The sequence below is a fragment of the Ammospiza caudacuta genome, chromosome 18, assembly GCF_027887145.1.
Source record: "Ammospiza caudacuta isolate bAmmCau1 chromosome 18, bAmmCau1.pri, whole genome shotgun sequence".
In the NCBI taxonomy this organism is placed as follows: domain Eukaryota; kingdom Metazoa; phylum Chordata; class Aves; order Passeriformes; family Passerellidae; genus Ammospiza; species Ammospiza caudacuta.
Genome location: NC_080610.1, coordinates 11,334,186 through 11,352,238, shown reverse-complemented (window position 1 = coordinate 11,352,238; position 18,053 = coordinate 11,334,186). Strand labels below are relative to the sequence as shown.

The following is an 18,053-nucleotide window of genomic DNA, read 5'->3' as shown; positions in this document are numbered from 1 at the left end:
ACTTGAGAGGTACAGACTGCCCAATACACCTGATACCAAAGATTTCCTTCTAATGTATAACCCTCTCTTTTAACTTTTAATTCTTATGGAATTTAAGAGTTTTTCTTTCCCATTGATTCTTTTATTTTCAATGTCTGATTTAATTTATCAGCAAACCTAAAGTTTATTTGTAAAAGCCAGTCTCTTTTTCCATTCATGAATCAGTGGAGTCCTTCCCATTGTTTCTTTTATCTCCCAGTGCTAGTTTGATTTCCCAGTGCTGGTTTTATCTACCAGCAGACCCACAGCTTGTATGGAAGGATAAATCCACTATTCCTCTCACCTGGTCAGCGAACCAAAACACTCACACCAGAATCTAATTACCAATTCTCTTCAGGTAACCTATCTTCCATAATGTGAACAAACACAGCAGATGAGATAAGAACTGTTTTTCCTTTCTCTGAGGTTCGGAGAACGTGAAACACAGAAATATTCTTGGGAAGAATTGTGCCTTGCTTTTCTCTGTGAAGAGAAATATGGTGACAGGATACGACACTTGTTGAAAGTGCCAAATTCTTTCTGTCTTGCAGAGTGACCCCGAGTTTGTGCAGTGGAAGAAGGAGCTGACAGAGGCGTTCACCGAGGCCCAGAGGTTGCTGCGCCGGGCTCCAAAGTTCCTCAACAAATCCCGCTCCACAGTGGTGGAGCTGTCCAAGCCCCCGCTCAGCCACAGGAACAGCAACGGGCTGTAGGAGACACCCACCACCTTCCCGCAGGGAGAGCTGCTTGGTGAACCTGCAGAGCGTCCCAGAATCCTTGCGAACGAATGACTTTGTGCAGTGCCGGAGGCGGGATGTGCCTGGAGGAGGAGGAGGAGGAGGAGGAGGAGGAGGAGCTCCGTGTTTACAGCGTTGGGATCACGTCAGGACTCTGTGTCTGCAGCAGGGGGGGACCCTGCCCCTGGCAGCAGCAGCAGCAGCAGCAGCAGCGCTGGAGGTCACCAAGCCCAGAGGCTGCTCCTTGCTCCACACCCCCGGCGAGGCCGCGTCCCTCTGGAACTACTGATGGAAGGAAGGATGAAGGAAGAGGCTTTGTCCCTGCCGTGGCCTGGCTGGCAGGGGGGTGACACTGCCGTGGTGACACCGGCGGACCGTGGTGGGTGTCCCCCCTCGCTCTGTGGTGTTGCCGTGTCCTCCCCGAGCATTACTGCTGACTGTCTCTGATAACCTTGCTCCATACTGCTGATGATCAACAGTGTGACTCTCTGATGCACTTCAAAGTACTGAAATCCTTAACTGTCCTGTGGTTTAAATGTTATTGCTACTTCATGGGAGCGTTGAACTCGAATTATTCCCTGGGTTTGTTGTACTCACTAATAGTAGCTACCACCAGTTTTGCTTCTTCTACATATATGCAGTACTATAACTGACACAATAGAGTAATAATTGGTGAAGAGGAATTTATGGTAGCTTCATCTAGTGCTCTGTTGTATAAATTGACTATTTTAGCACAGTTTTTAAAGAGCAGATTCCTTTTGACAAGTTTACAGTGAACATAAAAGACAGTTCTTTTCCATTTCAGGTCAACTGCACTTTTTAAAAAAAAAAATTAAAAAGAAATTATTCAAATCCAGTGCATTCTAGAGCATGTGCTGGGTTCAGGTGTGTGTGGGTACCTCGGTACGTAACCCGGATCACTCCTCAGTCCTGGGACTTGGGATGCTCCTCTGCTGTACACAGGTGTGTTCCCTTAGCCTAGAAATCCCCAAAAATCCCCAAAAATCCCCTGGAGCCCGGCCCAGGAGGTTTGTGCACATATCACAGCTCAGCTTGGGAAAGGATCTCTTATTTTCTGTTCTGAAGAGTTCAAAGTGCCCACAGTGAAAGCAGTGTGAGCAAACTGAGCGTGGAGGAGCTGATCAAATGCCAGGTTTACGTTAATTCCACCTGAGGCATCAGGGTGCAAAGTCTTGCTGAAGGAAAGATCTCATCCTGAGCTGTCCCACAGCTTCCCCAAGCTGGGTGTTGTGGTGGTTTCTAAGAGAGAGGTCAGGGCTGAATTTTTAGGCTGTTTTTCCAATTCAGTGAACAGCTCAGAGAGGATTTTTCTTCCCAGGTGCAGAGGTGCAGCTCTCACAGTCCCTGGAGAGAGTGGAGCTGTGCCTGTGTCAGTGGGAGTAGAAGTTGTGCGTGGTTTGTCGAGCGTGTGTGGCTGTCAGATCACCACAGAGTTCCTTGGAGAGAAGTAGTAAAAGTGGCTCTGTTTGCTTCTGCATGGGAGCTGGGTTTGCTGCACGGCTTGTGCAAACCCTGGCTGACCACCTGGGGCTGCACCAAAGGGAAAATGCATTCTGGAAAATACCCCCCCTGAGAAAGTGGTTTCTTTCAGTGATTCCCCCCCCCCCCCCTTTATTTATTTTCTAAATTATTCTGTATAAACAGCACCAGGCTCTCTGTCATTCCTGTTGAGCATCTCAGCTCCTCTGTAAGGAGCAGTGTCAGAGGTGATTGGTCAAAGGTTGGACTTGATGATCTTGGAGGTCTTTTCTGACCTAAAATAATCCCATGATTCTTTGTGTGGTATTTAAAAAATGTTTGGGATAAAAAATGCCTCCTCCTGGCTGTGGTTCAGCTTTCCCTACAATACCATGCAATGCTCGTATTTTTCTCCTTGATTTAGAAAAAAGCCCTCAGATGGTGTCAAAACCTTCTCACAGTTCTTGTGTAACTTGTTTTTACTTTCTTATTCCCTGCTCAGTCCCATTCTTCTCCTTCAGTTATTTTCCATGGCTGGATTTCACTCTCACTCCCTGTCAGCAGATTCTGGTTGTCAGTGAGGGAGGAACAGGTCATCAGCTGGGAAATTGTGCCTCAAACCCAGAGATTTTATATGAAATGAAGGCTGTATATTGTCTTAGGGAAATACCTTTATTTTGAAATGTGATGGGGTTGGGATGGCCCTGGAATATTCTCATTATTGTGGTCTTTGCTGCTCCGTCCAACCTGCAGTGGGAGGGGCAGGAAAAGATTTGGATTTCTTTAGCCAGCTGTGATTTATTGACAATTGATAATAGCTTTATTTTTGTGACTTGTATCTAACTGTGCAGCTAGGAGGGAAGAGGTTATCACAGTGACAAACTCCTGAACAAAGGTGGGATCCCAGTGAGAGATGGGGCTCTGTGTGGAGGTGACTGGGTGTGCTGGTGTGGAGGGAGAGCTGGAATTGCACCCTCCAAACCAAAAAATCCTGGATGCTGCCCCACACTGCTCCTTCCTGGTATAGGAACCAGAGTCTCTGAAGCTTTTGTTTTGGACAAAGATTCCTGGTGGTGTTAATCTGCAGGAGGGTCTTTGGCTGTGTGTTTAGGGTCTCTCATTTATTTGCTAATTATTTTGCAAATTCATGAAACTGTTAAAGGAGCATTTACTGTAGGGTGTTTTTTGTGGTTTTTTTTTTTTTTTTTTTTTTTTTTTCCCAATCCTTCATCCAAGTGTTGGCCATCCACTTCTCCAAGTGTAAATCTTCCTCTTGGTTGTGTTTGAGCTTTTTTGTGTTCTTGTCCCCGGTCCAGCAGAGCCTCGGCTGCAGGCTCACGGGTTCTTCCCAAAGTGCTGCTGTGAGAGAAGCTGGAGTAATGCTGGAGTGCATCCAGCTGGGATTGACATTCCTGCTATGTTCCCCCACCCCCCTGCAGGCTTCAGAAATTCTTGGAGCAGGCTAATAATAGCTGGAAGTGTGTCTGGGAAGGGAAGCCTGGCAGGTAGGGAGACAGCAGCTTGGGGGGATAGTCACATCCGAGTTTTCCTGAATTTCATGGGGCTGCCCTGAGCACAGACAGGAGTTGGACTCTGATGATCCTTTTGGGTCCCTTCCAGCTCAGAATATTCCATCATTCTGTCATTCAGCACCTCCCCTTTAGAAACCCAGTGGAAGATTTTCCTCTCCCACTTCTACCAAGGGGGTAAAACCCCAAAAACTAAATTGTGAGGTTACATTTGGCTTTGAGATAAATCAGGATAAATCAGGTGTTTGCAGCCCAGTGTGGAGGTGGTGGAAACACAGGTTTGTGCTAAAAAAGAACTTGTTTTGGTTGTGACCCTGCCCAGAGGAGCTCTGGGGGTTGATGCTCCCTGAGCAGGACCAGCCCCAGCACCATCACTCCTGGGGTCTGCAGGGAATCAGCTCATGAGCAGTGAAACCCCTGGAGCTCTGAGTTGCTCTTTCCCTGGCAGCTGGTCAGCTCTGGGAGCAGGTTCCTTGATCCCATGTCCATATCCGTGTCCTGCAGCCCCTGGCAGGGCAGTGTCACCCCCAGCACGTGGCAGTGACACTGCTCCTGCGCCTCTGGGGTGTTTGCACCCGAAATGTCCCCAGGGGAAGGACTGCTTGAAGTGTACAGTAGGCAAGAAATAATTCTAGTGGTGTTGGTTAATATAAGGAATGAGTCAGTTCTACAAATTAAAAAATCTGAAAAGCGTATTTTGACAAAGCATAGTATTAATTTTAATATTGTAAAAAAAAAAAAAGAAAAAAGGAAAATATCTAAAATATACAGAGAAAAGATGTATATCCAAATGTCTGAGGAGTTTCAAGATAATCTACTTTTGTTTCCTGTTGGTTTCTATTCCATGGTGTACATATTGTGTGGATGGAACATCGGCTGTTTTAATACTATTGTTAAATTGTATTTTTATTTTGTGTTAAACTAATCATCACAGACTCAGCTTTATTTTGTTTATGTAAAGGTTGCTATGCTCTGTAGGTATAAACCCGAGAATTCTATTTTAACAGAAAAAAAGCATTTTATATTATTTATTAAATACATGTTTCTCCAACTTCTGACATTCCACAGAATTTCTGCTCCATATGTGTATGGAAGTGGCAGCTCCTTTCAAGCAGGATCAGCCAGCTTTATTCTGTTTTTCATGACAAAGTAGGGATGGATTTCCCGAGCCTGTGCAGCCCTTCTCTCCCAGCACAGGGACTCCAGGCTCATCTCAGGTGGAAAACTCCTGCAATTCCACCCCTTTGATGGGATATTTCCAAATTTCTCCTTAATCCCTCAGCATTCCCAGAGCAACTGTTTATTCACAGGAGTCTGTGCTGAGTTAAAGAGAATTAATGACCTAAATTGGGGCATGGAGTCAGCGTGGTGTTTGATCCAGCTCAGCATCAGGGAATTGCCGAGCTCTGTCATTCCCAGGGGAAGGAGAGAGTGGAGGCAGAGCCTGGGCACAGGGCTGGGCTCAGGACCTAAAATCTTCTCACTGGAGATGGGTTTGGTGTGATCCAGGGGGATCACTTGATCCTTAAAGGCAGGAGCAGTGCCAGGTCACTGTCCTGGAGCCAGGGCCAGGGCAGGACCCTGCTTGGTGTCACATCTCAGGGGTGGCGGCCACCAGGGACCCTGCAGGGACTGTCCCTCGGGGTTTGGGGAGGGTGACACCCAGGCAGGGCCCCCCTGTGGTGCCATCTCCCCAGGAGCTGCCTCTGCTGGGCACATCTGGGCACATCTGCAGGGCCAGTGAGGTGCAGAAATAGCCCTGAAGTTATCAGCTCGCTCAGTTCCTAAAAATAATTCCAGTTGTGAGCCTGGCCTGTGCAGTTTGAGGAGTACTTGATGTGTAACAGTGTGTGCTCTCAGTTTCCACAGTGCTGGGGGTCTGTGCTGGTCAGGGCTGATCCCTGTGGCATTTCTGGGTGAAATGTGGCATTTTCCATTGCCACACTGCTGCTGAAATTCTCTTCATGCTGAGGGGCTGCCTGGGGCAGCGAGGGATCCCTGCTGTGCTCCCTTGAGTAATCTCTGCCTTTTTTCCCATTTCCCTCTCTGATCCCATTGGATTTTGGGGTGAGTTGTAGCTCAAGCTGTTCCTGGAGGGCAGGGAGAGCTGGCGGTGCTGGTGGCATCGTGGCTCCTTAGTGTCACCCCTGGAAAGGTGCCGTGCTGGGGACAGTGCTGCTGGCCTGGGGTGTGTCCAGGCAGGGATTTTTTGGCAGAGAACCTGGGGACAGCTGCAGGAAGGTGGCTTTGTCCAGGGCCGGGTTGGTCTGGGTTTGTGTGACACGCTGTGTTTCCAGGCTGGAAAAGGAGATGAGCTGGGAAGAGGCTTTGCTGTGGTAGCATCTCCTCAGGGAAAGGGAGAGAAGAGACAGTGGGTGAAATGGCACCAAAAAATGCGTGTGAAAAACAGAATAAAGCAGGAGCATCCTCGGAGAGGGGATTTGTGAGCACTTCCAGTGCCTCACCAGGTCCTTTAAAACAAAAAGGAGCAGATTCACACGAACAGCTACTCGCGATGAAGGAAACGATCGAAAGAGAACCTGTCCAAAATGTGTAATTAATTAATGGTAAGCAAAGCCAGGATCTGTAAATAACTTTAGATATTGTATCGATGAGATCATTCCTTGTTTTATGTACTTGGCTCTTTCCATATTTATTGTGGGGAGGAGGGTGCCATGAGCTGTGGCCTCGCTCCTCACGGACTGTCCCGGAGTTTACAGCCCCGTCGTGGCGGGTGTGCCACACTCGGTTCTTGCCGCCAGTATTTTTTTAACGGATTATTTTGGCACAGCTAAGCTGCTTCTGTGTGTTGGTCAGTACAAAACTGCTCTCCTACGACCAGACCCCAATAAAAACCGTCCTTTGCGTGTGTGCCGGTGTCCCGTTCTTTCCGTGTCACCCGTCCCGTCCCGCGCTCGCCGTGAGGCTGGACTGGGATGTACTGGGATGTGCTGGATGGACCCCACTGCTCCATGCACAGGTAAGTCCCTTCCCCCAGCCCTGTGCATGCTGTTTGTGCTGGTTTTTCCGAGGGACACACCAGTTGTGTCCTGCAGGTGAGATGTGCTGGCTGTGACAGGTGACCAAGGGTGGCCTTCCATCAACAGTGGCCAGGCTCCCTCATCCCTGCAGTGCCACATGGGAAGGATCATGGAAACCACATCCTGGTGCTATTCCCGGGTGGGATTTGGGTTGGTGAGATGCTCTCCTGCCAGGGGACTCCAGACTGACAATCCTGTTTGCTTTCTTACTCCCAGAGCCATTCTGGCAGCAGGTGACAGTGCCCTGGGTGTATCCATGGAGCTTTTGGGTCAGATGCTGAGTGACCAAGGTGGGGACATTGCCCCTGTGCACTGGACTTGTCCTGAGCAGGTGACATGCTGCCTGAGTGGCTGTTGGCAGCTGGGACATGTGGGACACAGGTCCTGCCGTGCCCTGAGGGGGTCACCCTTTTCCCCATGTGGTCACCACGTGTCCCCTGTGCTGCTCCCCTCCCACCTGGCCTGGCTGGGTGCTGAGCACGCTGGTGCTGGTGCCAGGGGCTATTTTGAGCTCTGCTCCCAGGTCCTCTCTCCTCCAGCTCTGCCCCATCTCAGGGCCGGTGGGGAGACTGGGGTGCCCTGGGGAGCCCCGTGCTGGGCTCCCAGCCCAGGCTGTCCCCCTCGGGCGGCACCAGGGTGCTCTGGGGGGGCTCACACCCAACCACAGCGTTTCCCCCGTTTCTTTGGGGTGCAGAGGTGCGCACGGGTGACACACGTGTGGAAGCCGAGGAGCAGCAGGGCCCCGCGGTGCCACCGCCTCTCCCCAGGCGAGGCCCCGGTGCCACCGCCGCGGGTATTTTTAGCAGTGACATGTGTCACCTCAGCTGCCACCGCGCCGGGGGCGGGGGGAGGCGGCCGCTGACCCTCTCGGTGCTGCCGGTGCTGCCGCTCTGGGCTCGCCGGGATCCCGGTGCCGGTGTGGGACACCAGCACCCACCGCCCCCGCCAGGTACCGGAGCTGGGGGGACCCGGGTGGGGGTCGGGGTCCCCTCGGCCGGGAGGGCTATTTTTAGTGGGGAATGGACTGTAGTCCATATTTTTAGTTGGGAATGGACTATGGTCCGTATTTTTAGTTGGGAATGGATGGCCGTAGCGGCAGCCCCGGCTCCGGGCGTGGTGGGGCTGTGCCGGGGAAAGAAACACGGCAGGGCGGGGATGGGGACGGGGACGCTGCTCCTGCCCTGTGCAGGGTGCTGGCTGGGGACCCCTCGGTTCGTGGCACACACCAGGGTGGCAGCAGGAGTAAGGACCGATCCAAACGCCCTGGGTCCGCCTGAGCAGGGGGAGCGCGGTGCTGGTCCCGCTGGTGCCACCCTGGTGCCACCCTGGGTGCTTGGTCAAGGCACGTCCCCTCCGTGCCTCAGTTTCCCCGAGGAGTGTCCCTCTCCGGCCGGGGAGGTGACAATGCCGTGTGGCTCGCCCCCTCCGGGCTCTGCGGTGCCATCGGGGCCGGTTCTCCCGGGACAGCAGAGCCCGGCTTGGGGACAGCAGAGCCCGGCTCGGGGACAGCAGAGCCCGGCTCGGGGACAGCGCGGGGGCCCGGGAGCACGTGGGGCAGCCAGCCCGGGAAGGCAGTGACATTGCCAGCCCGCTCCTGGCCGCTCCTGCCCTTTACTGTACAAGGAGATGCGGCTGCCGGGGAGGCACGGCCGAGCCCCGGCGCGCTCGGTGCATGAATGATCCCGACAGGTGAAACCGCGCTCGGCCCCGAGTGGGGCACGGATGGGCTCCTGCGGCCACCCAGCCCGGGGCTGTGGGGTCCCAGCTTCAATCACCCCCGTGCCACCAGCCCTGCGTGCCACCACCTCCCCACAGTGCCCTGGTGGCTGCTGGTGGCCTCCCCGTCCCCTGTTGGTGCCATGAGCTCAGGTGGGCAATGCTTGGTGTCAGGAAAATTAATCCACAAACATCGGAGGTTTATGTCCAAAAAGGAACCAGAGGAGCCCTTTTACTTTATTCAAATAAAGGGAGAGGTCATGGGGCATTCCCCGGGGATCTCTCCAATTTTTGGAGTATACAGCTTACCTTTTTATCCCAATTTCCCGACCACATTTCCCTTCTCTGTTTCCCCATTGGCTGAGGTACTTGAGAGTTACAGACTTCCCAAAACACCTGACACCAGAAATTCCCCTCTAATGTATAACCCTCCCTTTTAACTTTTAATTCTTATGGCATTTAGGGGTTTTTCCCCATTTCTGAGGTAATTGAGAGGTACAGACTTCCCAGAATGCCTGATACCAAAGATTTCCCTCTAATGTATAACCCTCCCTTTTAACTTTTAATTCTTACAGAATTTAGTTTTTCTTCCCCATTGTTTCTTTCATCTTTCAATGCCTAATTTCGTTTATCAGCAAACCTAAAGTTTATTTGTAAAAACAAATATCCTTTTCCATTCATCCAACAGTGGAATCCTTCCCGTTGTTTCTTTTACCTCCCAGTGCTAGTTTTGTCCACCAGCAGACCCAGAGCTTGTTTGTAAAGACAAATCCACTGTTCAGTTGGTCAGGGTGCTGCCAGCCTCCCACAGCTCTGGGGCCAGTGCAGCCCCTGGCTAACTCTCTGCTCTCTCTGTGCCCTGTGTGTCCCCACAGCACCGTCCTGCCTCGCCGCCACCATGGCCATCTCCTCGCGCCTCGCGCTCTGGGAGCAGAAGGGAAGTCTCAGTCCTGGCACTGCTGCTGTTTTTGGGCTGCCTGGGAGCTCAGTGCTGGGGGGTGTCACTGCAGCAGCCCCGGGGTCACATCCCCACAGCTCCCTTGTGCTGGCTCTGGGCTCCCTCACAGCCTGAGTGTTGTGGTTTGAATGATTTTCGCCTGCCTGTGTGATTTTTGTGAGCCTGGCAGGCAGGGTTTGATGCTGCTGCTGCTGGAAAAGCTGTGGGGCTGGTTTTGCCCTGAGACCTGCAGGGCTGCATGTGGCTGTGGTGATGCTGGAGATGCTTTTTGCCTGGTTGCAGCCAGGATGGTTCCTCTGGTGGCCACGCCAGGGCCGCTGGCACAGAGCAGAGTTGGCAGCGCTCGTGGGCTCCTGCTGCACCTCGGGGGCTGCACCAATCTGGGGGCTGCACCAGTCTGGGTGCTTCTCTCTGGCCTTTTCCTCTCAGTGCTTCTGCTCCCACAGCATCCCTGACCCAGCCTGGTGCCCTCAACAGGAGCCTGGGCAGGATGCTGTGCTCAGCCTGACAAGGATGTTGTGCTCAGCCTGACAAGGATGCTGTGCTCAGCCTGGGCAGGGTGCTGTGCTCAGCCTGGGCAGGATTTTGTGCTCAGCCTGACAAGGATGCTGTGCTCAGTCTGGGCAGGGTGCTGTGCTCAGCCTGGGCAGGGTGCTGTGCCCAGCCCTGATGCAGGACGCTGCGCTCAGCCTGGGTTGGATGCTGTACCCAGCCTGGGCAGGGTGCTATGCTCAGCCTGGGCAGGATTTTGTGCTCAGCCTGACAAGGATGCTGTTCCCAGCCTGGGCAGGGTGCTGTGCTCAGCCTGGGTGGGATTCTATGCTCAGCCTGGGCACGTTGCCGTGCCCAGCCCTGTGCCGCTACCAGGCTGTGCTGGCTCCTGTCCCCGTGCCTGCCCTGTGACCCTCCTCTTCTCCCCACCCCAGATCCGTGACGAGGACCGGGGGCCACCCCCGTCTGCTCCCCCCTTGCTCCTGTCGGTCATCCCCGGGGGTTTCATCAAGCAGCTGGTGCGGGAGACTGAGCAGGAGGCCAAGGAGGCACGGAGGAGGAGGAAGGAGAGCAGGGTGGGCACCAAGGAGGAGGTGAGCACTGAGGGACATTGTGACGGTGTTCACAGGGGTCTGAGGATGAGGGAGGAGATGAGGATCTGACTCCAGATCAGAAGGTTTGATTTATTATCTTATGATATATATTATATTAAAACTATGCTGAAAGCATAGAAGAAAGGATTTCATCAGAAGGCTGGCTAAGAATAGAAAAAGAAGGAAATGATAGCAAAAGCTTCTGTCTCAGACAGAGAGTCCGAGCCAGTTGTGATTGGCCATTAATTAGAAACAACCGCATGAGACCAATCACAGATCCGCCTGTTGCATTCCACAGCAGCAGATAACCATTGTTTACATTTTGTTCCTCCCAGCTTCTCAGGAGGAAAAATCCTAAGGAAAGGATTTTCCATAAAAGATGTCTGTGGCAGGACCTCACATAGCACAGGAGATCTGGGTGTCCCCAGGAGACACCTTTGGCTAGCTGGATGTTGCAGTTGGGTGCTAGAGACAAGTCCAAGCATGCAGGAGCTCAGGTTTACCTGTGGTGGAGAAGCTTTAAGGTGATGGTGAAGGAAAAAGAAGGAAGAGGAGGGTTTGGATCCAGAGCTTTATTCCTGGCACACAGGCCTCTGAATCCAGCAACAGCTCCAACTGAACTCCCTGAACTGTGGTGGTTGTTTCTTTTAACCCCAGGGAGAGGGGAGGGAAGGGGCACAGAGGGCTACAACCAGGTAGGGGGGGAAGAAGTCTCAGGGGACAAATGACACCTGGATGGCCCCATGTCCTCTAGGGGTGGAAGGCATCCTTTGAACTCTGCCAATCACTCCGTGCCATTCTGGAATGCCAGGACTGACAGACAGCACTCAGCAGGGCTCAGGGTGGGGGAAAGGAGAGGTGATTGACGCACCTGGGGAAACTGAGGCAGGCCATGGCATCACCCTGCAGCACCCCCAGGTGTCACAGCAGCTCCTCTCCTTTGCTTGCAGCCCACGGGGAAGGACGGAGAGCCCCGAGCAGGGGCGGGCAGCCAGGGGCCCCTGCGGAACGGGCTGAAGGCAGAGGGGCAGGGGGGCAAGGGGGTCACAGCCCCCCCAAACAAGGAGCTGCCCCCTGTGCCGGGGACTGTCCCCAGCAAAACCCCTGCACCGGGCCCAGCAGAGACACCCCCCAAAAAAACAGAAACATCCCCCAAAACAGCAGCGCCTGCCCCCAAATCGGCAGAAACACCCCCAAAAAGAGCAGAGACCCCCTGCAGACCAACAGTGACATCCTCAAAACCAGAAACATCCCCCAAAACAGCAGAGGCTCCTTCCAAACCAGCAGAGACCACCCCCAAACCAGCAGAGACCCCTCAGCCAGGGGCTCCCAAGGTGGGAAAGCTTTTGTGGCCCAGGAAGAGCCTCAAGGACACTTTCCTGGGGGTCAGCCCCCCAACTCCAGCCCCTGCACCCAGCCAGGGCCCCCAGCGTGGCAGCAAAGTGCCAGTGAAGGAAGGGGACACTCCCAAGGGGACAAACCCTGAGAGCATCAAGAAGGAGAAGGGGACAATCCCTGAGAGCACCAAAGAGAAGGGGACAATCCTTGAGAGCACCAAGGAGAAGGGGACAATCCCTGAGAGCACCAAAGAGAAGGGGACAATCCTTGAGAGCACCAAGGAGAAGGGGACAGTCCCTGAGAGTACCAAGAAGAAGGGGAAAATCTCTGAGGGCACCAAGAAGGAGAAGGGTACAATCCTTGAGACCAAGAAGGAGAAAGGGACAATCCCTGAGAGCACCAAGAAGGAGAAGGGGACAATTCTTGAGACCACCAAGGAGAAGGGGACAATCCTTGAGAGCAGCAAGAAGGAGAAGGGGACAGCCCTGAGGCACGAGGAGCCCCCAGCCAAGGGGAAGGCCCAGAGGGAGCTGTTGTCAGCCAGGAAAGAGCCAGAGAAGATGAAGAAAGATGTTGGAGGTGGCAAGCCGGAGCCGAGGGAGGTCAAAAAGCCTGAAAAAGCCACAAACAAGCCAGAGGGTCTCGAGGGGGAGCCGGGAGGAATGCAAGAGAAGTCCACAGATGTGGGAAGAGAGGTGGGGAAGGTGAAGGAGGAGCTGGGGAAGGGTAAAGAGATGCTGAAAGAGAGCAAAGGGATTGGCAAGAGCACAGACAAGGACCAGGCTGAAGAAACATCGGGAAGGAGCCAAGGGATGAGCAAGAGCATGGAGAAGGAGCAGGATGGAGATGCATCAGGCGAGAGCACGGACAAGGACCAGGTAACGTGTTGGGGGTTATCTGGGTTTTGGGACGGTTTTTGGTTTCACGCAGCTCCTCTCATTCCGTGGGCTGGGGCTGGTGGGGAGGGAACCCCAGGCCTGGATGGGCAGGGGTGTGGAAATGCCCCTGTCAGTGGGGCAAAGGCAGCTTGCTCAGCTCAGCTTTCCCCCTGCTGCTGCCCAATTCCCCTCTCTCCTCCCCCAGGCTCCGAGGGACGTTTGGTACGAAGCAGAGAAGGTGTGGCTGATGCAGCAGGACGGGTTCACGCTGGGTAACTCTCCCTCTCTCCCTGGGTCAGATGTGTTGGGAGCAGAGCTGGCTCCAGGTGCTGTGCCTTGGTCTCAGAATCTCTGCTGCTCACAGTGACTCTGAGATACCTACAAGCTTCTTTTTCCCAGCCTGGCTGTTCAAGAAGGATTCAAGATTCTTTTGTTCTCGTTCCTGAGGTTGTTTATTTTTTCTATTATCTATAAAATTCTTTCTCTGACCCACCGAGGTCTGTCTGGCTGGTTGGGTTGAGGCACAGTGGTGTTATCTTTTTATACTAAAAACTACATGTAAATTATTCACCATAACCTCCCAATACCTATAACCTATGTTAGACAGTGAGCTTCTACTCTAAACCAATCTAAAAGTATATATATTATATATATATATATATATATATATATATATATATAACATTTGTATAACATGTATATAACATATATATAATGATACTTGCATCCACCTCCATACTGAACCCACTCCTGGCAGAGCCCTTGGCAGGTTCCAGACAGGGGGATGGAGCCCAGTTAAAGGACAGCCAGAGCCTGCTTGCTTTTCTGAGAGAACAAGGGCTGAGAGCTGCATTTGGAATGGGAGAATGGGAGAAATAATGTTGGAATGGGTTGGGAGAAAGAATGTTCACCCAGAAGATGGAGGCTAGGAAGGAGAAGGAAAAAGGACAATGCACGCCCAGATTCCTCCATCTTGGGACCCCAAGCCCCCATTCTAAAACCTCAAAAATCTATTTTTCACCCTGTGACAAACTATTATTCTACTTAAACTCTTTTGGCTTGTAGTTCTTCACATAAACGTGGTAATTGGCTTTTTTCCAAGGGCTAAATCAAAGGCACAGGGGTCCTGTGCTCTGTGCCAAGGTCTCTGAGCCCTCCAGGGCAGCCAGAGGGATTTCCTGGGTTTGGGTCAGGGTTGGGTTTGGCCCCTGGCACACACCACAGCCGGCTCTGCCCGGGCTGCCCCACCCCAGGGACACTCACCAGCCTCTCCTGCAGCCACACAGCTGAAACCAGACGTGGGGACACCGGAGCTGCCAGCAGGGAGGGTGAGGGTGCGCCGGGACGAAGATGGCACCGTCACCGAGGTGGACGAGGACAGCGTGCAGAGGGTGAGTGTCACCCTGATTTTTTAAGATTTTCTAAGCCTTCTGGTGTTTGCATTCTTGCAGCAAGCTTTCTCACACACTTTCTGTAAATAACTCATTGCTTTACATTATTTTGTAGAAGAAGAGAAATTTGATAGATTTTAGTTTGCCCAGTGTCATTGGAGAGGCGACGCTTTCACCCTCCAATCCACTGTCTCTTTTAGAAAACCATAAATGTTAGAATCAAATCATAAACTCCCCTTTTCTTCACCTTAAAAGCAGCAGCGTGTGCACTCGTGTTGTTTTGTGTGCAATGAGGACAGGTGAGCCCCTTGCCTGGGCTGGGGGTGCAGGCACAGTGCCAGGCACCGTGATGCTTCTCCAGCCATCACCCTGAGCTGGCTGTGCCCAAGATGTTGGGGTGCCAGCGGGTCTGGCACAGCCCTACAATGACAGCAGAGCTCCGGGGGTCTCTGTCTCTGTTCCCCAGACCAACCCCCCCAGCCTGGACCAGGCCGAGGACCTGGCTGCCCTCATCAGCCTCAACGAGTGCAGTGTGATGCACACGCTGCGGCAGCGCTTCCGAGCCCGCCTGCCCTGCACCTACGCGGGGCCCAGCCTGGTGGCCATCGCCACTGCGACCGCCGATAGCACCGGCAAGGTGAGACAGGGACCGGGGACAGCGGGAATTGGCCACCAACCCACCTGGGGACAGTGGCGGAGGGCGCCGGGCGCGGCGGGGCCGGCAGGTGGCACCGTGGGACTGTCACAGTGCGGGGACAAGCGGGGATGCTCTGGGGACGTTTGGGATCAAGGATGCTTTGGGGGATGTTTGGGACCGGGGATGCTCTGGGGACATTTGGGACTGAGGATGCTCTGGGGGCATTTGGGACCCGGGATGCTCAGGGGACATTTGGGACAGGGGATGCTCTGGGGATGTTTGGGACCAGGGATGCTTTGGGGGATGTTTGGGACCAGGGATGCTCTGGGAACATTTGGCACCGAGAATACTCTGGGGATGTTTGGGACCAAGGATGCTCTGGGGACATTTGGGACTGGGAATACTCTGGGGACATTTGGGACAGGGAATACTTTAGGGATGTTTGGGACCAGGGATGCTCTGGGGATGTTTGGGACCAGGGATGCTCAGGGGACATTCAGGACTATGCTTGCTCTGGGGACAGTTGTAACTGGGGATGCTCTGCAGACATTTGGGACCAAGGTTGCTCTGGGGACATTTGGGACCAAGGATGCTCTGGGGACATTCAGGACTATGATTGCTCTAGGGACGTTTAGGACCGGGGATGCTCTGGGAACACTCAGGACCAGGGATGTTTTGGGCCGGGGTGCTCTGAAGGTCCTGATGGCCAGGAATGCTCTGGGAGTGCTTGGTCTTGGGGCTGAGGGAGCTCTGAGCACTCAGACTCAGGAGGTTCTGCACCCTGGGGAGAAACCATCACCCTGAGGGCAAACACCTTCAGGATTCCCTCAGTGAGAAGGCAGTTTGGGATTTGCTCTGTCACCCTCTCCCTGCCCACAGATTCCCAGGGGGAAGCCGGACAGCCTCCCCCCCCACATCTGCTCGCTGGCACACAGAGCCTACAGGAACCTGCTGCTGCAGAGGCAGGACCAGGCCATCGTGCCCCTGGGGCACAGCGGGGCTGGCAGGACCCGCTGCTGCCAGAGAGCCCTGGAGTACCTGGTGGGCACGGCGGGCAGCCTGGATGGCAGGGTCACAGGTATGGGCAGGGTCACAGGTATGGGCAGGGTGTCAGGTATAGGCAGGAGCTCAGGGATGGGCAGGTGTCAGGATCTCTCGCTGGTCAGAGTGACCCCAAGAAAAGTTCCAAAGTCTCTTTTCCCAGCCCGGCGCTTGAAGAAGGAGTCAGAGCTCTTAATTTCTCGGTCTCAAGGTTGTTTATTGTTTCTTATCTGTAAAATTCTTTCTCCTGCCCTGCTGAGGTCCGTCCAGCAGGACAGTTCCAGGCACTCTGCCTGTCCCCAGGGCAGTGTTATGTCTTTATACTAAAAACTACATGTACAATGTTTACAATTACTTCCCAATACCTATCACCTATGTTAAACACTGAGCTTCTACTCTAGACCAATCTGTAAGTGCCACCATCACAGCAGAAGATGGAGGCCAAGAAGAAGAAGGAGAAAGGCTGGATGCACCAGTTCCCTCCATCTTGCCTCCTGAACCCCCATACCAAAAACCCCAAAATCTACTTTTTCCACCCTGTGATAACTTCACTATTATTCTACCTAAAGTGTTGTGGCTTGCTGATCTTCATATGAGGTTGGTAATTTGCTCCAGGGGTCATAATCACACCCACAGGTGTTTTGGGCTCTGTGCCAGGGTCTCTGAGCCCCCTGGCAGGGGTCCTGGCCATCCTGGACAGCCAGAGGGATGTTCTGGGTTCCCACAGGCAGGGTGCCAGGTATGGGCAGGGCAGGGTGTCAGGTACAGGCAGGGATGACACTGAATGCTCATCAAAAGCCTTTGCAGGCTGTGGACACACAGCCACGCAAAAACCCGGATTTGTGTCCCCTGGGGCGGCTCCTAAGCACCAGTTGTGGCCTCGAGTGCCACTGTCCCCGCGTCAGCCTCAGCAGATTTGTGAGCAGCGGGAGGGAATCACTGGAGCGGCGCTCGGGGCAGCGATTTCACATTTCACACCTGCTCGGGTTACGGGTGACGCTGCTGCTCGGCAGGCAGCGCCTTCAGAGGGCAGGGTTGGATTTCTCAGCTCTCCCGGGTACACCGTGCTCTTGCAAAGGGCTGAGGGACAGCCTGGAACAGGCAGGGCAGGCTGGCACATCCCATTCCTGCCGGTGGACACTCATTGTGGGATGCTGACCCCATGCACGGGCAGTTCCCCAGGGCTGGGATGGAGCAGCAGAGGTGAGGCAGGAGGAGACCCCTCCTCCAGAGCTGCAGGGTGGCTCAGGGGGCTCTGCTGGTGCTTTTGCAGTGGAGAAGATCCAGGCCATGTTCACAGTGCTGGGAGCCTTTGGCTCGGTGAGCACCGGGCACAGCAGCAGCTCCACGCGCTTCTCCATGGTCCTGTCGCTGGATTTCAGTGCCACTGGCCAGGTCACCGCTGCTCACCTCCAGGTACCTGTCACACTGCTCACAGGGGAGGGCTCTGGCTGAAAATGGGGGTCCTTGGGGTGGGGATGAGCCTCCCCTGAGCTGCAAGGCTGGGCACGGGGGGTGATGCTCTGCTCCCTGCTCTGCTCCCTGCTCCTCCTAACCAGAGGTGCCCAAATGGCCCCAAATGAGCAGAATCTCTCTCAGCAGCCTGGCAGGGTCCCCCAGCCTGTCCCTGTCCCTGGCAGGGAGCTGGGTGCAGTGCTGGGATGAAATGTTGATGAGGAAATGTATAATTCAGCGTTTCATTAGCAGCACCTCATGGCCGCCTGGAGCTGAGCCTCAGAGGGCTTTTATCATGTCAGGGCTCTTATCAAAGGCTCTTTAATCAGAGCTGCCCATGCTCCTGGGCCTTGTCTGAGGGAGGAGGGTGTCCTGGGGAGCACCAGGGCTTCCCACTGCTCTGCCCTGGGCACCCACAGGGAGCTGAGCTGGGTTTGCTGGAGCTCAAGCAATGACTTATCCCAGTGCTGCAGCATCTTTGCTGTGGCCATGGCACTGCCCAGACCTCTGGAAGCTCAGAGGGACCGTGGGTGCTGCTTTATGCACTGAAGTTGCTCCTTGATGCCTGGATCATGATTCAGCTCTTGCTTGAACAGCCCTGGGTGGGAGGAGCAGCCCCCAAACCCAGCTGAGTCCCGGCAAGGAGAAATCCAAATCCAGCTCCCTCTTGGCAGCTGCCAGGAGCATCTCCCCATGTCCCTGTCCCCTTCCCATGTCCCTGTCCCTTTCCCTCTCCCTGTCCCGTTTCCC

The 18,053-nt window shown here is 53.9% G+C and overlaps 2 protein-coding genes across 2 annotated transcripts in view; both read left to right on the top strand.

The window, feature by feature from the left end:
- The window catches only part of GRK3 (G protein-coupled receptor kinase 3), a 58,322-nt gene extending 54,913 nt beyond the window's left edge, over positions 1-3,409 (top strand). Inside the window, exon 21 of the mRNA XM_058816700.1 lies at positions 570-3,409. Coding sequence (XP_058672683.1) covers positions 570-731 — 162 coding nt within the window. The 3' untranslated portion in view covers positions 732-3,409. The remainder of the gene's footprint in view (positions 1-569) is intronic.
- The window catches only part of MYO18B (myosin XVIIIB), a 71,121-nt gene continuing 53,873 nt past the window's right edge, over positions 806-18,053 (top strand). The window contains exons 1-12 of the mRNA XM_058816491.1: positions 806-900; positions 7,021-7,094; positions 7,499-7,597; positions 7,698-7,753; positions 10,405-10,563; positions 11,514-12,705; positions 12,748-12,779; positions 12,985-13,051; positions 14,058-14,170; positions 14,637-14,807; positions 15,687-15,885; positions 17,122-17,264. Coding sequence (XP_058672474.1) covers positions 806-900; positions 7,021-7,094; positions 7,499-7,597; positions 7,698-7,753; positions 10,405-10,563; positions 11,514-12,705; positions 12,748-12,779; positions 12,985-13,051; positions 14,058-14,170; positions 14,637-14,807; positions 15,687-15,885; positions 17,122-17,264 — 2,400 coding nt within the window. The remainder of the gene's footprint in view (positions 901-7,020; positions 7,095-7,498; positions 7,598-7,697; positions 7,754-10,404; positions 10,564-11,513; positions 12,706-12,747; positions 12,780-12,984; positions 13,052-14,057; positions 14,171-14,636; positions 14,808-15,686; positions 15,886-17,121; positions 17,265-18,053) is intronic.